This window comes from Balaenoptera ricei, chromosome 3, assembly GCF_028023285.1.
Source record: "Balaenoptera ricei isolate mBalRic1 chromosome 3, mBalRic1.hap2, whole genome shotgun sequence".
Lineage (NCBI taxonomy): Eukaryota > Metazoa > Chordata > Mammalia > Artiodactyla > Balaenopteridae > Balaenoptera > Balaenoptera ricei.
This window is the reverse complement of record NC_082641.1, coordinates 114,088,643-114,110,659: the sequence shown is the minus strand read 5'-3', so window position 1 is coordinate 114,110,659 and position 22,017 is coordinate 114,088,643. Positions and strand designations below refer to the sequence as shown.

Genomic DNA, 22,017 nt, shown 5'->3' with positions numbered 1-22,017 from the left:
TACATTTACGAAAATTAATGAACCAATATTGATATGTTCCTACTTTTTTCCATTTAGTAATTAGTTTGATTAATGCAGATCTAATGAAGTTATATAGCATGATGGAAAGAACATGGGCTCTAGAATCAGATAGACCCGAATGTGAATCTGGGTTCTGCTCATAACCAGCATGATGATACATTCCTACTGACTAAAACTCATCCTTTATTTATACTTCCTTAGTTTTTACTTATTATCCTTTTAATGTCTGGGAGCTTTTTTAGATGTGTGGAATCTAAGCCCCCACTACAGACCTAGTTAATCAGAATCCATATTTTTAAAAGATCTCCGGGTCATTTTAAAGACATTAAAATTTGAGAAGTGTTGGTTAGAAAAAGGAAAATTTTCAGACTGAAGCATGAACAATAAATAAATAATACAGAAGAGAGTGTAAGAGGAAGAGTAAAGACAATAAATATAGACAATGAGATGCAAGTCTTATATAAGAAAAATTGCAGTCTCCAAAGAAGATTACAGAGAGAATGGATCAGAAGCAATATTTTGAGACCATGGCTAAGAGTTTTCTAAAACTGATAAAAGATATCAAGCCACAGATTCTAGAAGCTCTAGGAACCCAAAACAGGAATGAAAGAAAATCCACACATGGGGGGGACCTTCAAGATGGTGGAGGAGTAAGACCTGGAGATCACCTTCCTCCCCACAAATACATCAAAACTACATCTACATGTGGAACAGCTACTACAGAAGACCTACTGAAGGTTGGCAGAAGACCTTAGACCTCCCAAAAGGCAAGAAAATCCCCATGTACCTGGGTAGGGCAAAAGAAAAAAGAAAAAACAGAGACAAAAGAATAGGGATGGGACCTGCACCAGTGGGAGGGAGCTGTGAAGGAGGAAAGGTTTCCACACACTAGGAAGCCCCTTCACTGGCGGAGATGGGGTTGGGCGGGGGGGAAGCTTCAGAGCCACAGAGGACAGCACAGCAACAGGGGTGCAGAGGGCAAAGCAGAGAGATTCCCGCACAGAGGATCGGTGCCAACCAGCACTCACCAGCCCGAGAGCTTGTCTGCTCACCCGCCAGGGCGGGCGGGGGCTGGGAGCTGAGGCTCGGGCTTTGGAGGTCGGATCCCAGGGAGAGGACTGGGGTTGGCTGCGTGAACACAGCCTGAAGGGGGCTAGTGTGCTACAGCTAGCCGGGAGGGAGTCCGGGAAAAGGTCTGGAGCTGCCTAAGAGACAAGAGACTATTGTTTCAGGGTGTGCGAGGAGAAGGGATTCCTCCCCCATCTGCCCACAGAAAGCAGAGCACCGCCTAAATGAGCTCCAGAGACGGGCGCAAGCCACGGCTATCAGCACGGACCCCAGAGACGGGCATGAAACGCTAACGCTGCTGCTGCAGCCACCAAGAATCCTGTGTGCAAGCACAGGTCAGTATCTATACCTACCCTCCCAGAAGCCTGTGCAGCTCACCACTGTCAGGGTCCCGTGATCCAGGGACAAGTTCCCCAGGAGAACACACAGACATGGTGAGCCTCAAGCTGTTGCAACGTCACGCTGGCCTCTGCCACCGCAGGCTCGCCCCGCATTTCAATTATAACTACCGTACCCCTTCCTCCCCCTGGCCTGAATGAGCAAGAGCCTCCTAATCAGCCGCTGCTTTAGCCCTGTCCTGTCTGGGTGGGAACAGAGGCCTGAGGGCGACCTACACACAGGGGTGGGGCCAAAACCAAATCTGAACCCCAGGAGCAGTGAGAACAAAGAAGAGAAAGGGAAATCTCTCTGTGCAGCCTCAGGAGCAGTGGTTTAAATCCCCACAATCAACTTGATGTCCCCTGCATCTGTGGAATACCTGAATAGACAACAAATCGTCCCAAAATTGTGGTGGTGGACTTTGGGAGCAACTGTAGACTTGGGGTTTGCTGTCTGTGACTGATTTGTTTCTGATTTTTATGTTTATCTTAGTATCGTTTTTAACGCTTGTTATCATTGGTGGATTTGTTTATTGGTTTGGTTGCTCTCTTCTTTTTTTAAAATTATTATTACTTTTTAAATTTTAATAATTTTTAAAAGTTTATTAGTCTTTCTTTCTTTTTTCTCCCTTTTCTTCTGAGCTATCTGGCTGACAGGGTCTTGGTGCTCCAGGCAGGTGTCAGGCCTGAGCCTCTAAGGTGGGAGAGCCGAGTTCAGGACACTGGACCACCAGAGACATCCCAGCCCCATGTAATATCAATCGGCAAGAGCTCTTCCAGAGATCTCCGTCTCAACACTAAGACCCAGGACATATTTAAGACCCAGCTCCACCCAACAACCAGCAAGCTCCAGTGCTGGACACCCCATGCCAAACAACTAGCAAGACAGGAGGAACACAACACCACCCATTAGCAGAGAGGCTGCCTAAAATCATACTAAGTTCACAGACACCCCAAAACACACCACTGGATTCGGTTCTGCCCATAAGAAAGACAAGATCCAGCTCCACCCACCAGAACACAGGCACCAGTCCCTCCACCAGGAAGCCTACACAAGCCACTGAACTAACCTCACCCACTGGGGGCAGACACCAAAAACAACAGGAACTATGAACATGCAGCCTGAGAAAAGAAGACCCCAAACACAGTAAGTTAAACAAAATAAGAAGACAGAGAAATACGCAGCAGATGAAAGAGCAAGGTAAAAAACAACCGGACCAAACAAATGAAGAGGAAATAGGCAGTCTACCTGAAAAAGAATTCAGAGTAATGATAGTAAACATGATCCAAAATCTTGGAAATAGAATGGAGAAAATACAAGAAACGTTTAACAAGGACCTAGAAGAACTAAAGAGCAAACAATGATGAATAACACAATAAATGAAATTAAAAATTCTCTAGAAGGAATCAATAGCAGAATAACTGAGGCAGAAGAACGGATAAGTGACCTGGAAGATAAAATAGTGAAAATAACTACTGCAGAGCAGAATAAAGAAAAAAGAATGAAAAGAACTGAGTACGGTCTCAGAGACTTCTGGGACAACATTAAATGCACCAACATTCAGATTAAAGGGGTCCTAGAAGAAGAAGAGAAAAAGAAAGGGTCCGAGAAAATATTTGAAGAGATTATAGTCAAAAACTTCCCTAACATGGGAAAGGAAATAGTCAATCAAGTCCAGGAAGTGGAGAGAGTCCCATACAGGATAAATCCAAGGAGAAACATGCCAAGACACATATTAATCAAACTATCAAAAATTAAATACAAAGAAAAAATATTAAAAGCAGCAAGGGAAAAGCAACAAATAACATACAAGGGAATCCCCATAAGGTTAACAGCTGATCTTTCAGCAGAAACTCTGCAAGCCAGAAGGGAGTGGCAGGACATATTTAAAGTAATGAAAGGGAAAAACGTACAACCAAGATTACTCTACCCAGCAAGGATCTCATTCAGATTTGACAGAGAAATTAAAACCTTTACAGATAAGCAAAAGTTAAGAGAATTCAGCGCTACAAAACCAGCTTTACAACAAATGCTAAAGGAACTTCTCTAGGCAGGAAACAAAAGAGAAGGAAAAATCTTACAAAAACAAACCCAAAACAATTAAGAAAATGGTCATAGGAACATACATATAGATAATTACCTTAAATGTAAATGGATTAAATGTTCCAACCAAAAGACACAGACTGGCTGAATGGATACAGCAACAAGACCCATATATATGCTGTCTACAAGAGACCCACTTCAGACCTAGGGACACATACAGACTGAAACTGAGGGAATGGAAAAAGATATTCCATGCAAATGGAAATCAAAAGAAAGCTGGAGTAGCAATTCTCATATCAGACAAAATAGACTTTAAAATAAAGGTTATTACAAGAGACAAAGAAGGACACTACATAATGATCAAGGGATCAATCCAAGAAGAAGATATAACAATTTTAACATTTATGCACCCAACATAGGAGCACCTCAATACATAAGGCAAATGCTAACAGCCATAAAAGGGGAAACCGACAGTAACACAATCATAGTAAGGGACTTTAACACTCCACTTTCACCAATGGACAGATCATCCAAAATGAAAATAAATAAGGAAACACAAGCTTTAAATGATACATTAAACAAGATGGACTCAATTGATATTTATAGGACATTCCATCCAAAACCAACAGAATACATTTTCTTCTCAACTGCTCATGGAACATTCTCCAGGGTAGATCATATCTTGGGTCACAAATCAAACCTTGGTAAATTTAAGAAAATTGAAATCGTATCATGTATCTTTCCTGACTACAATGCTATGAGACTAGATATCAATTACAGGAAAAAAACTGTAAAAAATTCAAACACGTGGAGGCTAAACAATATGCTACTAAATAACCAAGAGATCACTGAAGAAACCAAAAAGAAAATAAAATAATACCTAGAAACAAATGACAATGAAAACACAACGACCCAAAACCTATGGGATGAAGCAAAAGCAGTTCTAAGAGGGAACTTTATAGCAATACAATGCTACATTAAGAAACAAGAAACATCTCAAATAAACAACCTAACCTTACACCTAAAGCAATTAGAGAAAGAAGAACAAAAAAACCTCAAAGTTAGCAGAAGGAAAGAAACCATAAAGATCAGATCAGAAATAAATGAAAAAGAAATGAAGGAAACAATAGCAAAGATCAATAAAACTAAAAGCTGGTTCTTTGAGAAGATAAACAAAATTGATAAACCACTAGCCAGACACATCAAGAAAAAAAGGGAAAAGATTCAAATCAACAGAATTAGAAATGAAAAAGGAGAAGTAACAACTGACACTGCAGAAATATAAAGATTCATGAGGGAATCCTAAAAGCAACTATATGCCAATAAAATGGACAACCTGGAAGAAATGGAAAAATTCTTAGAAAAGCACAACCTTCCGAGAGTGAACCAGGAAGAGGCAGAAAATATAAACAGACCAATCACAAGCACTGAAATTGAAACTGTGATTACAATCTTCCAACAAACAAAAGCCCAGGACCAGATGGATTCACAGGAGAATTCTATCAAACATTTAGACAAGAGCTAACACCTATCCTTCTCAAAATCTTCCAAAATATAGCAGAGGGAGGAACACTCCCAAACTCATTCGATGAGGCCACCATCACCTTGATACCAAAACCAGACAAACATGTCACAAAAAAAGAAAACTACAGGCCAATATCACTGATGAACATAGATGCAAAGATCCTCAACAAAATCCTAGCAAACAGAACCCAACAGCACATTAAAAGGAACATACACCATGCTCAAGTGGGGTTTATTCCAAGAATGCAAGGATTCTTCAATATATGCAAATCAATCAATGTGATACACCATATTAACAAATTGAAGGATAAAAACCATATTATAATCTCAATAGATGCAGAAAAAGCTTTTGACAAGATTCAACACCTGTTTATGATAAAAAAAAAACCTCCAGAAAGTAGGCATAGAGGGAACTTACCTCAACATAATAAAGGCCATATATGACAAACCCACAGCCAACATCGTTCTCAATGGTGAAAAACTGAAACCATTTCCTCAAGATCAGAAACAAGACAAGGATGTCCACTCTCACCACTAGTATTCAACAGAGTTTGGAAGTTTTAGTCACAGCAATCAGAGAAGAAAAAGAAATAAAAGGAATCCAAATCGGAAAAGAAGTAAAACTGTCACTGTATGCAGATGACATGATACTATACATAGAGAATCCTAAAGATGCTACCAGAAAACTACTAGAGCTACTCAATGAATTTGGTAAAGTAGCAGGATACAAAATTAATGCACAGAAGTCTCTTGCATTCCTATACACTAATGATGAAAAATACAAAAGACAAATTAAGGAAACAGTCCCATTTACCACTGCAACAAAAAGACTAAAATACCTAGGAAGAAACCTACCTAAGGAGACAAAAGACCTGTGTGCAGAAAACTATAAGACTCTGATGAAAGAAATTAAAGATGATACCAACAGATGGAGAGATATACCATATTCTTGGATTGGAAGAATCAACATTGTGAAAATGACTATACTACCCAAAGCAATCTACAGATTCAATGCAAACCCTATTAAACTACCAATGGCATTTTTCACAGAACTTGAACAAAAAATTTCAGAAGTTGTATGGAAACACAAAAGACCCCGAATAGCCAAAGCAATTTTGAGAAAGAAAAACGGAGCTGGAGGAATCAGGCTCCCTGACTTCAGACTATACTACAGAGCTACAGTAATCAAGTCAGTACGGTACTGGCACAAAAAGAGAAATACAGATCAATGGAACAGGATAGAAAGCCCAGAGACAAACCCACGCACATATCGTCACCTTATCGTTGATAAAGGAGGCAAGAATATACAATGGAGAAAAGACAGCCTCTTTAACAAGTGGTGCTGGGAAAACCGAACAGTTACATGTAAAAGAATGAAATTAGAACATTCCCTAACACCATACACAAAAATAAACTCAAAATGGATTAAAGACCTAAATGTAAGGTCAGACAGAGTAAAACTCTTAGAGGAAAACATAGGCAGAACACTCCATGACATAAATCACAGCAAGATCCTTTTTGACCCACCTCCTAGAGAAAGGGAAATAAAAACAAAACTAAACAAATGGGACCTAATGAAACTTAAAAGGTTTTTTGCACAGCAAAGGAAACCATAAAAAAGACAAAAAGACAACCCTCAGAATGGGAGAAAATATTTGCAAATGAAGCAAATGACAAAGGATTAATCTCCAAAATACACAAGCAGCTCATGCAGCTCAATGTCAAAAAAACAAACAACCCTATCCAAAAATGGGCAGAAGACCTAAATAGACATTTCTCCAAAGAAGATATACAGATTGCCAACAAACACATGAAAGGATGCTCAACATCACTAATCATTAGAGAAATGCAAATCAAAACTACAATGAGGTATCACCTCACACCAGTCAGAATGGCCATCATCAAAAAATCTACAAACAATAAATGCTGGAGAGGGTGTGGAGAAAAGGGAACTCTCTTGCACTGTTGGTGGGAATATAAATTGATACAGCCACTATGGAGGTTCATTTAAAAACTAAAAATAGAACTACCATATGACCCAGCAATCCCACTACTGGGCATATACCCTGGGAAAACCACAATTCAAAAAGAGTCATGTACCACAATGTTCATTGCAGCTCTGTTTACAATAGCCAGGACATGGAAGCAACCTAAGTGTCCATCGACAGATGAATGGATAAAGAAGATGTGGCACATATATACAATGGAATATTACTCAGCCATAAAAAGAAACGAAATTGAGTTATTTGTAGTGAGGTGGATGGACCTGGAGTCTGTCATACAGAGTGAAGTAAGTCAGAAAGAGAAAAACAAATACTGTATGCTAACACATATATATGGAATCTAAAAAAAAAGAAAAAAGAAAAAAAAGGTTCTGACAAACCTAGGGGCAGGACAGGAATAAAGACGCAGACGTAGAGAATGGACTTGAGGACACGGGGAGGGGGAAGGGTAAGCTGCGACAAAATGAGAGAGTAGCATTGACATATATATACTACCAAATATAAAATAGATAGATAATAAATAGATAGATAGTGGGAAGCAGCTGCATCTCACAGGGAGATTAGCTCAGTGCTTTGTGACCACCGAGAGGTGTGGGATAGGGAGGGTGGGAGGGTGACGCAAGAGGGTGGGGATTTGGGGATATATGTATACGTATAGCTGATTCACTTTGTTATACAGCAGAAACTAATATAACATTGTAAAGCAGTTATACTCCAATAAAGATGTTAAAAAAAAAAGGAAAATCCACACATAGATACATCATAATAAACCTGTTGAAAACCAAAGACAAAAACAAATAAAATCAGATGACCTTCAATGGAGTCCCTACTGGACTTAAAGCTGACTTCTAAAGAGAAATAATGGGAGTCAAAAGACACTGGAATGATATCTCCAGAGGGCTGAAAAATACAATGGTAACCTAGAATTTTATACCCACGGAAAACATTCTTCAGAAATTGTGACATAAAGTTCAGACAAAGAATAAATGAGGTAAGTTTTTCTCCAACTACTTGGCACTAAAAGAAATATTAAAAAGGCTCTTTCAGGTAGAAGGAAAATGATCCCAGACGGGAGTCTGGAGATGCGGAAAGAAACAAAGAAAAATGAAAATGGAAAATATGTGAATAAATCTAAGTGACGTTCAACTGCATATAATAATAATGACGTATTGTGTGTTTATAAGATAAAATATTAAAATACAAACAATAGCAGAGAGTTAAAGTATTAAATAAAACCACTGGAGCGTCCAGAAAGCAACAAAAACACCAATTAAAACTGGATTTTGATAATGCATGCTGTAATCTCTAGAATAAGTATTAAAAGAATGACTACAAATCATATAAAACTTTCAAGTTTATGGAGGGGTAAATGCCATATAGAAATAATTAGTCAAAAGGAGGTCAAGAATGGGAAGAAACAATATAGACTAGGCAAGGAAAATAGAACACACTGAGTAAGGTGGTAGATTTAATTGAAAATGTATCAGTTTTTACATTAAGTGAATTGGTCTAGGCAGTAAAAAGTCTGCCTCCGTTTGGGGATGTTTGCTGACAGTTCTTCAGTCTCTGCCTTCCCTCTTCCCTTCTGTTCTACATCTGGTAAGAAAAATATGGGTACTTCCTCCTAAGGCACCAGTGGGAGATTCAAGCCACACAAACCCTTTTGTTTGAAGGCATCCCAATCCCAACCCAGTCTCCTAACTACAGTCTCCTTTCCTTGCTCTCAAGCCATTTCAGGCCTGCTCGAGAGGTCTCACCTGTTCTCCCAGACAGCCTCAGTTACGTAAGTAATAAATTTTTTCATACCCTCTTGGTGTGTATGCATGTTGTCATTGTCTCAACATCCAAACCAAAACTTGGGTAGGGGTCTATCTTGCTTCTTCAGGGTGGTTAAAACAGTTTTACATGTCCTAATTAAGAGACCAAGATTACAAGACAATTAAAACTACAAACCCAAATAGATGCCATTTACAAGAGCTATATCTAAAACAGACGGATACAGAAAGATTGAAAGGATTGAAAAAGATAATATGGAAGTCACTAAATAGATTTGGTTTTGCTATATTAATATCTAAAGATAAAGTAGACTGCAAAATAGAATGCATTACCAGACGTAAAGAGAAACACTTTTAAAAATAGTTTAATTCAGAGAACAATATAAGTATTCTAAAACTGTAGGCCTCTAATAAAATAGCCTCAAAATATTAGCACACAAATCAAGCTTCAAACACTAAGAGAAACAGAAGTGCAATCGTAGTGGAAATTATTGCACACCAATTTCAGTAACTGAAAGAAGCAGCAGACAAAAAGCCAGTAGAAATACGGGAAAGGTAAACAACGTGATCAGCAAACTGACACAGTGGACACACTTTCTACACTTCAAACTGCAAGATACATTTCTTTCCTCAAGTGGTATTATATAGAGCTTTCTTTATTGATAAATCATTGAGTTGTATTGAAAATTTTATTCACATTACTCCTTTTTACTACTTTCCACAATAATCTGGAGGTTCTCCACCTAGGATTAAGACCCTCCATGGTGTCAGAAACCCAGCCTTGTTCTACCTTGTTGTTCCACTATATGTATTTTCCATTTTGAAGCTGCCTCAGTCCAAAATGGCTGCTGAAACTCCAGCTATTGGGATCACATTCCAAATGCAGGAAGGAGAAGAAGAGGGATTTCATAACGTCCTTGTAAAAACACTTTCTAGAATTTGCAAGTACTATTTCTGCTCATATCTCATTGGCCAGAACTTAGTTACTTTTACATCTAGTTCCACAGAAGGCTGGGAATAGAGTCTTTATTTTGGTTGGCCAAGTACCCAGCAAAAAAAAAATTGAGGGTTTCATTGTTACACAGGGAAAACTATAATGATATCCAGATGCTGAAATAAAGAGAGGAAAAAAAAGATTCACATTTTACCTTATTTAATGGACATTTTCTCCAGCCCCAGCCCCAGCCTATCACCACCAACAAAAAAGACAAACTTGGCTCCCTAGGATCCCCTCTGTCTGTACTCCTTTGTCGTGGCATGAAGGGGGACTGGATGGGGCAGGGAGGAACAGGCAAGCAAGCAATTACTAAGTCAAGCGAGCTTTGCATCCATACCCTAACATAGTAGGTTTAACGAATAGGCTGTGGAGGTCTTGCTTTGCAAGTTAAAGTGAGTGATTGCACGGAAACTGAAGTCATTAATAAATACAGCCTCTATTTCATGTAGGATGTCCAAGTCTAAATCAAATGCAACTGTTGAAAGGCCAGATGTTATTCCCATTGCTACACTGCAGTGTTTTCCTGGAAGTGATCTCACCGTGTTGGTAATGCTGTTGTCCAACTGTTCGTACTATTTATATCTAGAACCCCAGTTTTCAGGTTTAAAATGCATCAAGCTGCAAACAGCTATTGCTTTGAATGCCGAGCCGGACACGGGGAAATCAAGCAGAATCCTCGAGCTGTGAGGTGTTAACTTTGATGGCTGTCAACAAGGCAAAGCCTTACGTAACTTGTAAACACGTGGGTCTATCATTATGCATGGTTCTGGGCAACACTGCCACATTAACCAATATGGGGGATCCAAGTCTTCGCTGTCCTATTCTATGAAGAAAAAATTTAACTGTGATTATCTCCTACAGATTGGAAAGTACATAATCCCAAAGCTAAAAGGGATATTTGGTCAGAGCCATAAACAGAGTGCCAATCCTTAGAAGAAAAAACAAAAGCAACTATCAGAAAGAAGTGTGATGATGCCCTTTACCTGGAATATTTTCTTCTTTTTGTTTTTCTCTTTTAGAATTTGAGGGTAAAGAAAGGCATTGTGAGAAAATAAGCTGTTTTTGAAGAATAGATTTTTTTTAAGGATAATTATATCATTTTGGTTTTATGTATTCATCTCACAAAAACATTATTGATACGATGAAGTGAAAACAATACAGTTATTAACACATTGGTAGCTATACACACTCAATAGTTCATTCACATTATAAATGAGAAATAGAACATTTAGATGGTTGTTTTGTTGAATGTCAATATGAAGACAACTAATGCCTAAGACTGATAAAAACGATGGCTCCCGTTTCTGGGGGTACTTCCTATGGGCCAGGTCCTGTGCTAAGCGGCTTGTTTGCATTATCTCACCAAATAGAAAGAGGTTCTATAATTATCCCCCAAGTTCAGCAGAGGAAAGTGAGGTGCAAGCAGGGTATATCACTTGTCCCAACCCACATGGCCCTTGAGAAGTGCAGCTGCGACTTGAGCCCAGGTTGCTTGCTCCAGAGCCCGTCCTTATAAGCCTGAGATTAAATGAGACATACTGCATTTTGGGAGTTTAGCCCAGCGCCTGGCACATAATGAGCTGCCAATAAAGGTAAAATGAAGGATATTTACACAAAAACAGACTAAAGCAAGCTGCAAATCACATACCTTCCACATCACTGAAGGTGCCTGAGAGGACAGTTAATGAAAGATAAGGGGAACCACCTGGTTGAGGGTCCCTTTTTGGTTCGACTTCTGCTTCACAATTATCCCTGGGCTCCAGCCCTGAATCACTCCATGAGAGGCTGTGTGGCTTTGGACTAATCACTTCTCCTCTCTGGACCGGACATTCTTCTGTAAAACAAGAGCATCTGGCTGGAATGATTCCTAAGGTTTCCCTCTGCTCTGAACTACTACAATTTAAGTCACTTCTAAGATTTTACCTGTGAAAATCAATCCAGGAGCCCAGGGAGGCTGAAACCTAGCTTTACTATGTAGAAAAAGATTAACTGCCCTATGAAGAAAGAGAGCAAGGCATTAGAAGGATCAGCATTTTCCACAAAGGATAAACTCTGTTTCAATGGCAACAGGCTGTGGTGGCAAAACTGCAAAGCTTCCAGAGCGGGCATGACTCAAAACCAGAGGGCCAAGGAAGACCTTCAGAAGAGCTGATGGAATCGAATTATACCAATGACTTTCATAATCCTGCTCCATTTCAGACCCAAATGCGTCAGTCCAGATGGGCAAGGCATGCAGGCTGCTCCCGGGGGCAGAGGCAGAGGCTCTGCAGTCTGCTCCGTGGCGTCCACTAGTGGAAGACCACATTGTGGCGATGCAGACCTGCTGATTGCAGCGGTTCCAACAGCTCTGCACTGTTTAAGCCCAAAGTCCACCCATGCAACTCCTGAATAGGGAAACAGGAGAAAGAGCAAGTGTCTTGTCCAAGCCCATCAGCTAGCTAGAGACAGAGCTGACCTTTCGGTCCACACAGAGAAGTTGTCTTCTGTACAACACACCAACGGTTCTCTATCGTAACCTATCATTTAATATTCATTTGTTGCAAGATCCTGGTCACTATATTAAAAGAAAGAGCAAACTTGCTCTATCTTTCATCCAAGGAAATATAAAATGTCTGGACAAAGTCAGGTCTTCTGATTTTGTCATAATTTAATAGCTGTGCAAATGTTCTTGGGATCCCCTCTCCCATGAATATTTTATTGGAATCAAAATGGTTCAGAGAGATAAATTATATTGGAAGTAAGAATTATTCAACAGATATTTTGAACTTCTCATGAGTGACCAGGACAGCATACTGCAAACTCTCCAGTATAAAAAATCTGACAAAATCCACCAAGTAGTCTCAAGTATACGGTAGTAATGCCATTTATTTACTGGAAATCCACCTATACTTGAAACATTAAGCATATTTGGGTTCAAACAGTGTGTAACGTTAGGAAAATAAAAGCGGCGTGTGACAGTTCTTATCCCGAGAGGCCGCACATCTTCACAAGGAAGTTAAGATGTACACGATGGATACAATATAGGACTATAATTCTGAAAGAACTTAAATGTCCCAGAAAAAAAGTTGGGAGGGAGTCTCAAGAAGGGGCACTGACAAACCTAGAAAGAGCTAGGAGAACTTCATGGAGCAGACAGGACTTGAACTGAACCTTAAAGAATGGGAAGGGCACTGAAGTAGAAAGAAAGGCAAGCGATCAGAAAAGGCAAACGCACAAGGATGCAGGGTGGTGGCTGAGGCAGGAAGGCGTTCCATGGACGTGTCCTGTCATGGCTCATCTCAACACGACTTCAGTTTCTCAAACCTCTCCCAGTTCCCAGCTGGCTTCTTTCTTGCCTCTCTGTCCAGCCTAGATGTCGTGGTCAGCCCTTCCGATCAAGCTTGTCGACTCTATGCTTTAGCTACCTTGGGGCCTCCCTCTGCTTATTGCGTCCTCTTCTCCCACTCCTGCGCAGCTGGACACTCCTGGAGCATCACAGAGACTGGCCTCCTGAGTCCCAGCTGCTTGGCAATCCTTTCCTTCATTTCCCATTTATCAGCTCCCATGGCCAGTACAAACCATGCTTAATCTCAAGCTCAAGGTCATTTCCTTGCCACTCTCACATTTTCTACGCATCTCATCTCAGAAGACTGAGGCTCTTCTACATGGGCTCCAAAATACCTTGTCCCCACTTGAAAATGTTTCTTTATTGCCACTTATTCTCCTTCCATGTTCCAGACCACCCCCTCACCATCACACATCACATCCTCAGGTAAGACTATAATTAGGTCCCCCAACTCCCCATATTTTCTGTCTCTTGCAGAAGAGAGCACTATCTCTGCTTTTGGGCATTCCATGAATTAGGTGAATGTGAGACTCACCAGGGAAAACATTTACCCTACATATTCAGTCCTGGAGCTCCTGTGATTCCAAGAGACCCGGGATTAGTAATTGCCCAGGGAGACTGTCCTTGGAGATAGGAGAATGGATGCAGGACAGCTTCTCAGGAGTCAGACAGGCATCGCTTCACGTGTCTGAGCTTCAGTTTTGGCACAGACAAGGAGCAGGGACAAATGAGGCAGTAAACTTGAAAACAAAAAGGTGCTTTGTTTTCTTTAAAAGAAACACACCAAGGAATGAAGACCCCTCAATCATGAAATGATCGATGTGTAAGCCTTCTAATTTTGGCACAGTAACATTTTTTCTTTTCTTTCTTTCTTTCTTTTTTTACAACAAGGTTTTGGCAAGAAAGGAACAAACTAATAAAAAGATGTTTCAGAATATTTGATAATGATCAACAAAAACAGGAAGTCATTTGGCAGGTGATTTGCTTTTCACTTAGCAGGTTTTTGTTTCAAAAAATACAGGCCAGAAATTCTTCTAACTAACATTGCTCTTAAATGATAAATTGGAACAGCTTATCATTTGCTATTTGCTATTGAAAACGTGGGGGGCTGCAGGCTAACCTCAATGCACATTCCCTTGCGGGATTCTCCGTTTGCTCTCTACAGCACCCACTCTTTGCTCTTGTCTCACAGCCCTTCTGTTTCTGTACGGTTTGGCACTGGTAAAACACAAAGAGACGTGCAGAGTGCTCACAAAATGAAAAACATGCTAATGAAATGTGGGAATTAGGGATTTTCTTCCCTGGCTCCACCATTTTCATTATGTCTTATTTCTCCTCTAACTCCTCACCAAAGGTTTTAAATTGAACAGACCATAAGGAAAGTTTTCAATGAGATTGTACTTGGGTATATAAAGCGTCCATAAATTAAACCAACAAGATGAAATTTCCTGAAGTCCCATGAAAGCCCCCATGGCATCCCAAGCTTTGCTTCTGTTCTGGTTCAACTCTTGAAGTCAAAGCATGGGGTTAAATTTTTATTCCTGAAGCAAAGGTGCTACAATGTTGCAATAGTTAATTTTATATATCAACTTGCATAGGCCATGACACCCAGGTATTTGGTCAGAGACCATATAAATGTCTCTGTGAAGGTACTTTTAGATTAACGCTTAAATCAGTAGACTTTGAGGAAAGCAAATTACTCTCTATAAGGTAGGAAAGCCTTAGTCAATCAGTTGAAGGTCTTGAGAGAAAAAAGAGGGAGGTCCCCCAAGGAAGAGGGAATTCTGCCCCCAGACTGCCTTTGGACTCCAAGCTGTAACATCAGCTCTTCCCTAGGTCTCCATCCTGCCCACCTGCCCTGCAGATTTTGGAGTTGCCAGCCTCCACAACTGCATAAGCCAATTCCTTAAAATAACACATACTCTCTCTCTTTAGAATACAGTATACAGAGGGTTATTTTGTGTATATATATATTCTATATATAGAAAAAATATATTCTGTTATTTTGTGTATACACACAGACACACAAACACACACACACACACAAACACACACACACCCTACCAGTGCTGTTTCTCTGGAGAACCCTAATACAAATGGATACCCTTTTGTTAATTGCAGAGAGAAAACAACATCTCCAGCAGAAACAAATTTTCTGAAATCATAATTACAAAAGATACTTCTAGGCTAGCACTGTTACATTTTCCCTGAAAAGTTCTGTTTACCCTGTTGTCTGGCAAAGGTTTCCTTAGAGTCATCTACTCTGAAGGTCATGCTCTCTGTCTTTTATGTCCATCAGGTCCAACCAAGTTCCTTTCCTTGATAGTTCCTATTTAGCAATAACAGAAAAAAAAAGTTTTATATCTCCGATATACCTTCTGATGAAACAATTTAAAAGTAAACTTTGAAAACAGATAAAAACACAAGTATATCTAGTCTTTGCACAAATATCTAAACATCCAACAATGACTTCCCTATCCTCTCTCACAGCATCCAACATGAGTGTTCCTGGAGCAGTTCCAGATCTCCCTAGGGTCAAATGAAATTTTTAAATTTCATCTTTATTGTTAGAAACAAGCAACACAGTGGGAAATCAACACACACAGTCTTGATTTCCAAGGCCCTCTGAAATGCTTTATGGGCTTGGCCAACTTCAAGACCATCAACACTCCCCACACCTGTTTCACTCCTCCTGGGCCTGCACTCACCCTCATTCTCACATCCAGGGTTGACCCCTGCCATGTTCTCAGTCTTTCCTGGCTTGCTTGCCTCCCTACTCATCTTAACATTCTCACGGCGCTTAGTTGAGTGCCTTGCACAAACTACTCACTGAACATGAACTTGAGTCATTGAACAGTGAAGCAATACTGTAACTCTGACAGTCACTCATGTTGACAGTTCCTTTTTTAGGAGGTATCAGTAGCTAGACAGACGATTTAGTCCCCGAACAGGAGAGCATCATTTCTTCCATTATCATAATCCATTGATTACTCAGTTTAAGATGTTCAGCTGGTCTGAGTCAATCCAAACAATGGCGCCAAGAATGTGTGTGTTATAACCTCTGGCAATGCTCTGACCATGTCTGTGTGTGGTGCAATTTCAGAGTTCAAAGCTCAGTGGGCCAATCACGTCTGTTTACCATGGCTTGGGGTAATCCAAGTCTTTGTTTCCCTAGGTGGCCCTGGGATGTTTGCTTTCTGTTGGTCAAAGTACTAGCAGATGGTGAAACTGGGTGAGGAAATATGCCCACTGTGGGTCTCTACGTATTTGATAGAGTGAGGACTGTCTATTGACTGGGCTTAGTACATTCTGGAACCTTAAAATCAAATGGTCAGTTCTGACACAAAATTCTCTGGCAGGATTTTAAAACCAAGAGACTCTCATTTGAAAAGAATGGATTTAAATAAAGAACAGGACTTCCTTGATTGCATATTTGTACCCAGTGAGATAAAGAACAGTTTTTTCAGTAAAAGTTCAAGTCCAATTTAAATCTCACAGGCTAGAATGATCTTATTTTATTTTGTATAGATGACTACCACTCTCTTTTAGCTACAAAGGTATGCAAGAGATAGAGAATCAATTGGTTCACAAGTGTTCTTGAGAGCAACCTCAGGTAAATATTAGTGGTTGTAAGCAGAGAAGGCAGACACTGTAATTTAATGAGTTGTGAGGAGTAGCCCCCTCATCTTTGATCCTCTGCCCTTAGCACACAGTAGATAGAAAGAGGGAGGATGTTTACATCCTACATGGGTACAAGCATTTCCCCTGGGGTCATGGTTCTGATGGCCAGATACAGGCACACGATTTCATGTAGGGACTACACACAGAGAACAGCCAGTACGTACAGTCCCTTAGGAAAACCAGACATTGCACATACTAGACAAAGACTATAAATCAGCTACTTTAAACATTCAGAGAACTAAGGGAAATCATGTAAAAAAAAGTAAAGTATGAGAACAAGGTTTCACCAAATAGAGAATTTCAATAAAGAACAGAAATTATATGTAAAAGAACCAAATAAGAATTCTAGAGTTGGAAAACACAGTTACTGAAATAAAACATTCTCTTCTGCTCAACAGAAGATTTGAGCAGGGAGAAGAAAGAATCAGGAAACTTGAAGATATGTCAATTGAGATGATCCAATCTAAGAAACAGAAAGAAAAAAGAATGAAGAAAAATGAACAGAGGCTTAGAGACCTGTGGGGAACCCCCAAGAATACCAATATATGCATAATGGAAGTCCCAGAAGGAAAGGAGAGAGAGAGAAAGGGGCAGAAAGAATATTTAAAGAAATAATAACTGAGGGACTTCCCTGGTGGTGCAGTGGTTGAGAATCCGCCTGCCAATGCAGGAGACATGGGTTTGAGTCCTGGTCCAGGAAGATCCCACATGCTGAGGAGCAACTAAGCCAGTGTGTCACAACTACTGAGCCTGTGCTCTAGAGCCCATGAGCCACAACTACTGAGCCCTCATGCCAGAACTACTGAAGCCCATGTGCATAGAGCCCATGCTCTGCAACAAGAGAAGCCACCACAATGAGAAGCCTGTTCATCGCAGCAAAGACCAGCCCCCGCTCACTGCAACTAGAGGAAGCCTGCACGCAGCAAGAAAGACCCAGCACAGTCAAAAAATAAAAAATAAAAATAAATTAATTAATTTAAAAAAAAAGAAATAATAACTGAAAACTTCTCAAATTTGATGAAAAACATTAATCTACACAACCAAGAAGCTCAACAAAATCCAGGTAAGATAAACTCAGAAGCTCAAAGATTGGACACATCATAATCAAACTTTCAAAAGACAAAGCCAAAAATAGATTCTTGAAAGCAATAAGGAAGAAGGAATTCTTCACATACAAGGAATTTTCAAAGAGGTTAACCGCTGATTTTATCATCAGAAATCATGGCGGCCAGAGGCAGTGGTATGACATATAAGAAAAATACTGCAAGTACTGAAAGACAAAAACTGCCAACCAAGAATTCTGTATCTGTACCTGGCAAAATTATCCTTCAAAAAATGAAGGAGAAGTTAAGGCATTCCTAGGTAAACAAAAACTGAGAGAATTTGTTCCTAGCAGATCTGCTCTACAGGAAATGCAAAGGAACTCCTTCAGGCTGAAATCAAAGGACACCTGACGGTAACTTGACTCTCCATGAAAAAATAAAGAGTACTGGTAAAAGTAACTATCAATACATAGGTAAAGAAAGCAATAATTACAAATCTGTATGTTGATGAGCATACAATGTATAAAGGTATAATTTATATGACAAAGCACGAAGGAGGAGGGAAAGAGTGAAGCCATATAGGGACAAAGTTTCTGTATACTATTGCAGTTAATTTGGTATTAATCTGAACTAGATTGTTGTAAATTAATTTATAATCACCAGGGGAACCACTAAGGAAATAACTCAAAAATATATAGTAAAAGAAATGACAAGGAAATTATAAAGTACAATAGAAAATATTTACTGAACACAAAAGGCAGTAAATAGATGAATAAAAAGACTATTTTCAGATTAAATGACCTTGTATATAGAAAATTCTAAGGACTTCGTCAAAAAAAACCTACAAGAGCTAATAAACTTATTTGGCAAGATCACAGGATACAAGATATATATACAAAAAGCAGTTGTGTTTCTATACATTAGGAATGAACAATCTGAAAGTGAAATTGAGAAAGCAATTTCATTTATAATAGCATCAAAAAGAATAAAATACTTAGTGATACATTTAACAAATGAAGTGTAAGACATGTACCCTGAAACCATAAAACTTATTCAAAGAAATTAAAGAGGACCTAAATAAATGGAAAGACACCCCAAGTTCAAGGACTGTAAGACTTTATAATGCTAAAACGGCAATAATCCCCAAACTGATCTACAGATTCAACTCAATCTCTCAAAATTTCAACTGCCTTTCAATTTTTTTCAGAAACTGACAAGATGATTCTAAAACTAATATGGAAATGCAAGGGATCCAGAGTAACCAAAACAATTTTGAAAAAGAATTAAAAGCTGTTAGACTCCTACTTCCAGATTTCAATATTTACTATAAAGCTACAAATCAAGTCTGTGTGATACTTCCATAGGATATACATATAGATCAACGAAATAGAATTGAGAGTCCAGAATGGCCAAATGAATTCTGACAAGGGTTCCAAGACAATTAAATGGGGGAAATAATTGTCCTTTTAATAAATAATGCTGAGAGAACTATCTACATACAAAAGAAAAATGAATTTGGACCCTCTACTTCATACCATATTAAAAAATTAACTCGAAATAGATAAACCTAAATGCAAGAGATAAAATTATAACATTCATAGAATAAAACATAGGCATAAATCTTCATGACCTTGGATTAGATAATGGTTTCTTAGATATGATATCTAAAGCACAAGCAGCCAAAGGGGAAAAAAAAGATACATTTAATTTCATTAAAACTAAAAACTTCTATGCTTCAAAGGACACTATCAAGAAAATGAAAAGACAACACACATGGGAAAAAATATTTGCAAATCATCTATCTCACAAAGATCTTGTGTCCAGAATATATAAAGAACTCTTACAACTCAACAATAGAAAGATAAATAATCCAATTAAAAACTGGGATTTTAATAGGATTTAAATAGATATTTAACAGAGGAAGAAAACATACAAAAGGGTAATAAGCGCATGAAAAGATGTCCAACTTCCTTGGTTATGAGAGAAATGCAAGTCAAAACCACTATTAGATACTACTTTACATCCACTAGAATAGTTATAATTAAAAAGACAGATAATAACAAGTGTTGGTGAGGATGTAGAGAAACTGGAACTTTTAAACATTGCTGGTGGGAATGTAAACTAATGTAGCCACTTCGGAAAACCATTTAACAGTTCCTCTAAAAGTTAAACACAGAGATACCATATGACCCAGCAATCTCACTCCTAGGTATATACCCAAGAGAACTGAAAATATATGTCCACACAAAAACTTGTACGTGAATGTTCATAGCAGCATTATTCATAATAGCCCAAAGTGGAGACAATCCAACTGTCCATCAACTGATGAATGGATAAACAAAATGTATTATATTCATTCAGTGACATATCATCCAGTCATAAAAAGAAATATAGTACTCACATATGGTAAAACATGGATGAACCTTGAAAACATTATGCTAAGTGAAAGAAGCCAGACACGAAAGATCACATATTCTATGATTTCATTTACACGAAATGTCCAAAACAGGTATGTCCATAGAGTGAAAAAGTAGACTAAGAGTTCCCACGGGCTGGGGAAAGTACGGAATGAGGAGTGGCTGCTAATGTGTCAGGTTTTTCATTCTGGGGTGATGAAAATGTTCTAGAATTAGTGGTAATGAGTGTATGATTTTATGAATATACTAAAAACCACTGAATTATATATTTTAAAAGGGTAAATTTTAAGATATGTGAATGAAATCTCAATTTAAAAGGGATCAAGTATGTTAGCAGATATAAAAACACACATTATATTTATATGTATATAAATATATACAAAAGTATACTGTTGTTATGCCTCTTCCTTTTGCCCCATTTCCAAATCCTAAAGAAATATTGACAACCTGTGTCACCATGTTTATCCTGTGGCTTTTTGTGTTACCTGGCCCACCTCCAGATACTCCTGGTTGAAAAACACGGGCCGAGGGAGCCAGAAAGGGAATCAAGGAGCAAGATGTTTATGGGCCCATTTGGTGTCACTGAAGACAGAAACATTTTCTAGTCCATTTTATCACAGAAAAGGAAAGAGACTTCAGACGAACCACACAGTTGGTTGGAAAAGCCCTTAAAATTCTTTACCTCTTTTTGCTCTCATTCCACATTCATCAAACCACTTTCCCAAGGGTTTTAACACCAAGAAGGGAGCATATTCTCCCATTAGAGAGGAATCACTTCCATTGAAAGTCATCTATTTGTCTGTCTGTCTGTCTATCTATCTATCTACCTACCTACCTACCTACCTACCTACCTACCTATCTATCTATCTATCTCTGTGTGCATTTGGCTTCCTGTAACTTGATGAACTTGAATCACTCTCCCTGAGTCTAAGTCTTAGACAATGAAAAAACTAAGGGCCAGACTCTGGATTAAGGTAAATTCACCTCAATCAAGGATGATAAATAGATTTTAATCTATATGCTAACTGACCGGGCTGGCACCATGATCTTGGACTTCAGACTCTAGAACTGTAAGAGAGAAATTTCTGCTGTTTATGAGCAACCCCATCTATGGTGATCTGTACAGCAGCCTGAACAGACCAAGACGAACACAAAATATTAACATATCAGAATCAATCTGTTCATAAACTCCTGCAATTTGGCCAGTATTATCACTTTGATATTTCAGCACAAGTTCACTACCTACCTCGTCGGAAGCAGAAGACAGAGTTACAGAGAAGCAGAGACAAGACAGGAGGAAACAACTGAGCCTTGCAACTGGGTGAGCTCTTACATTCCTTTATCTCAAGCTTTTCTAACAAGAGATGAGAATGATGTGCTGAGAGTAACTTTTAGTAAATCTCAATATAGTAAAATATAGGAAAAATAGTTTTATTACCACTGCCCTCAAATTTGAATTATAGCCAGTTTTGAATTTCTCCTCATCCTGAGCCTCCCTTCCTTTGGTGAAAGTACTACGAAAAGTAAAATGGTCAAGGCATGAGGCCTGGGATGGGGCAGTGGAGGTGGTAGGAGGTGGGGGTGGGTAGGAGAGAAATGTGAGATCAACTTACAATGCTGAGAGCTGACTACTTCTGGCAAGAGTTAAATGCCCGTCAGTAATTGTAGCCCAGTAAGAATTTGTACTTCCGCATGTACTTCTTTATGAAGTATAGCTCAAAGAAGATACAGGTCTCTTTCAA

At 39.1% G+C, this 22,017-nt stretch overlaps 1 protein-coding gene across 2 annotated transcripts in view; it reads right to left on the bottom strand.

Moving 5' to 3' along the window:
• LOC132362515 (F-box/LRR-repeat protein 21) overlaps window positions 1–22,017 on the bottom strand; it is a 116,271-nt gene that overhangs the window by 6,263 nt on the left and 87,991 nt on the right. Inside the window, exons 13-14 of one of the 2 annotated variants that reach the window (XM_059917138.1) lie at window positions 11,458–11,643; window positions 10,553–10,632 (exon numbers count right to left, since the gene is read on the bottom strand). The exons of the other annotated variant lie outside the window; for it this stretch is intronic. Of the exons in view, the coding sequence (XP_059773121.1) occupies window positions 10,628–10,632; window positions 11,458–11,643 (191 nt within the window). The 3' untranslated portion in view covers window positions 10,553–10,627. Of the gene's footprint in view, window positions 1–10,552; window positions 10,633–11,457; window positions 11,644–22,017 lie in introns of those variants that run through there. 2 annotated transcript variants of the gene reach the window in all.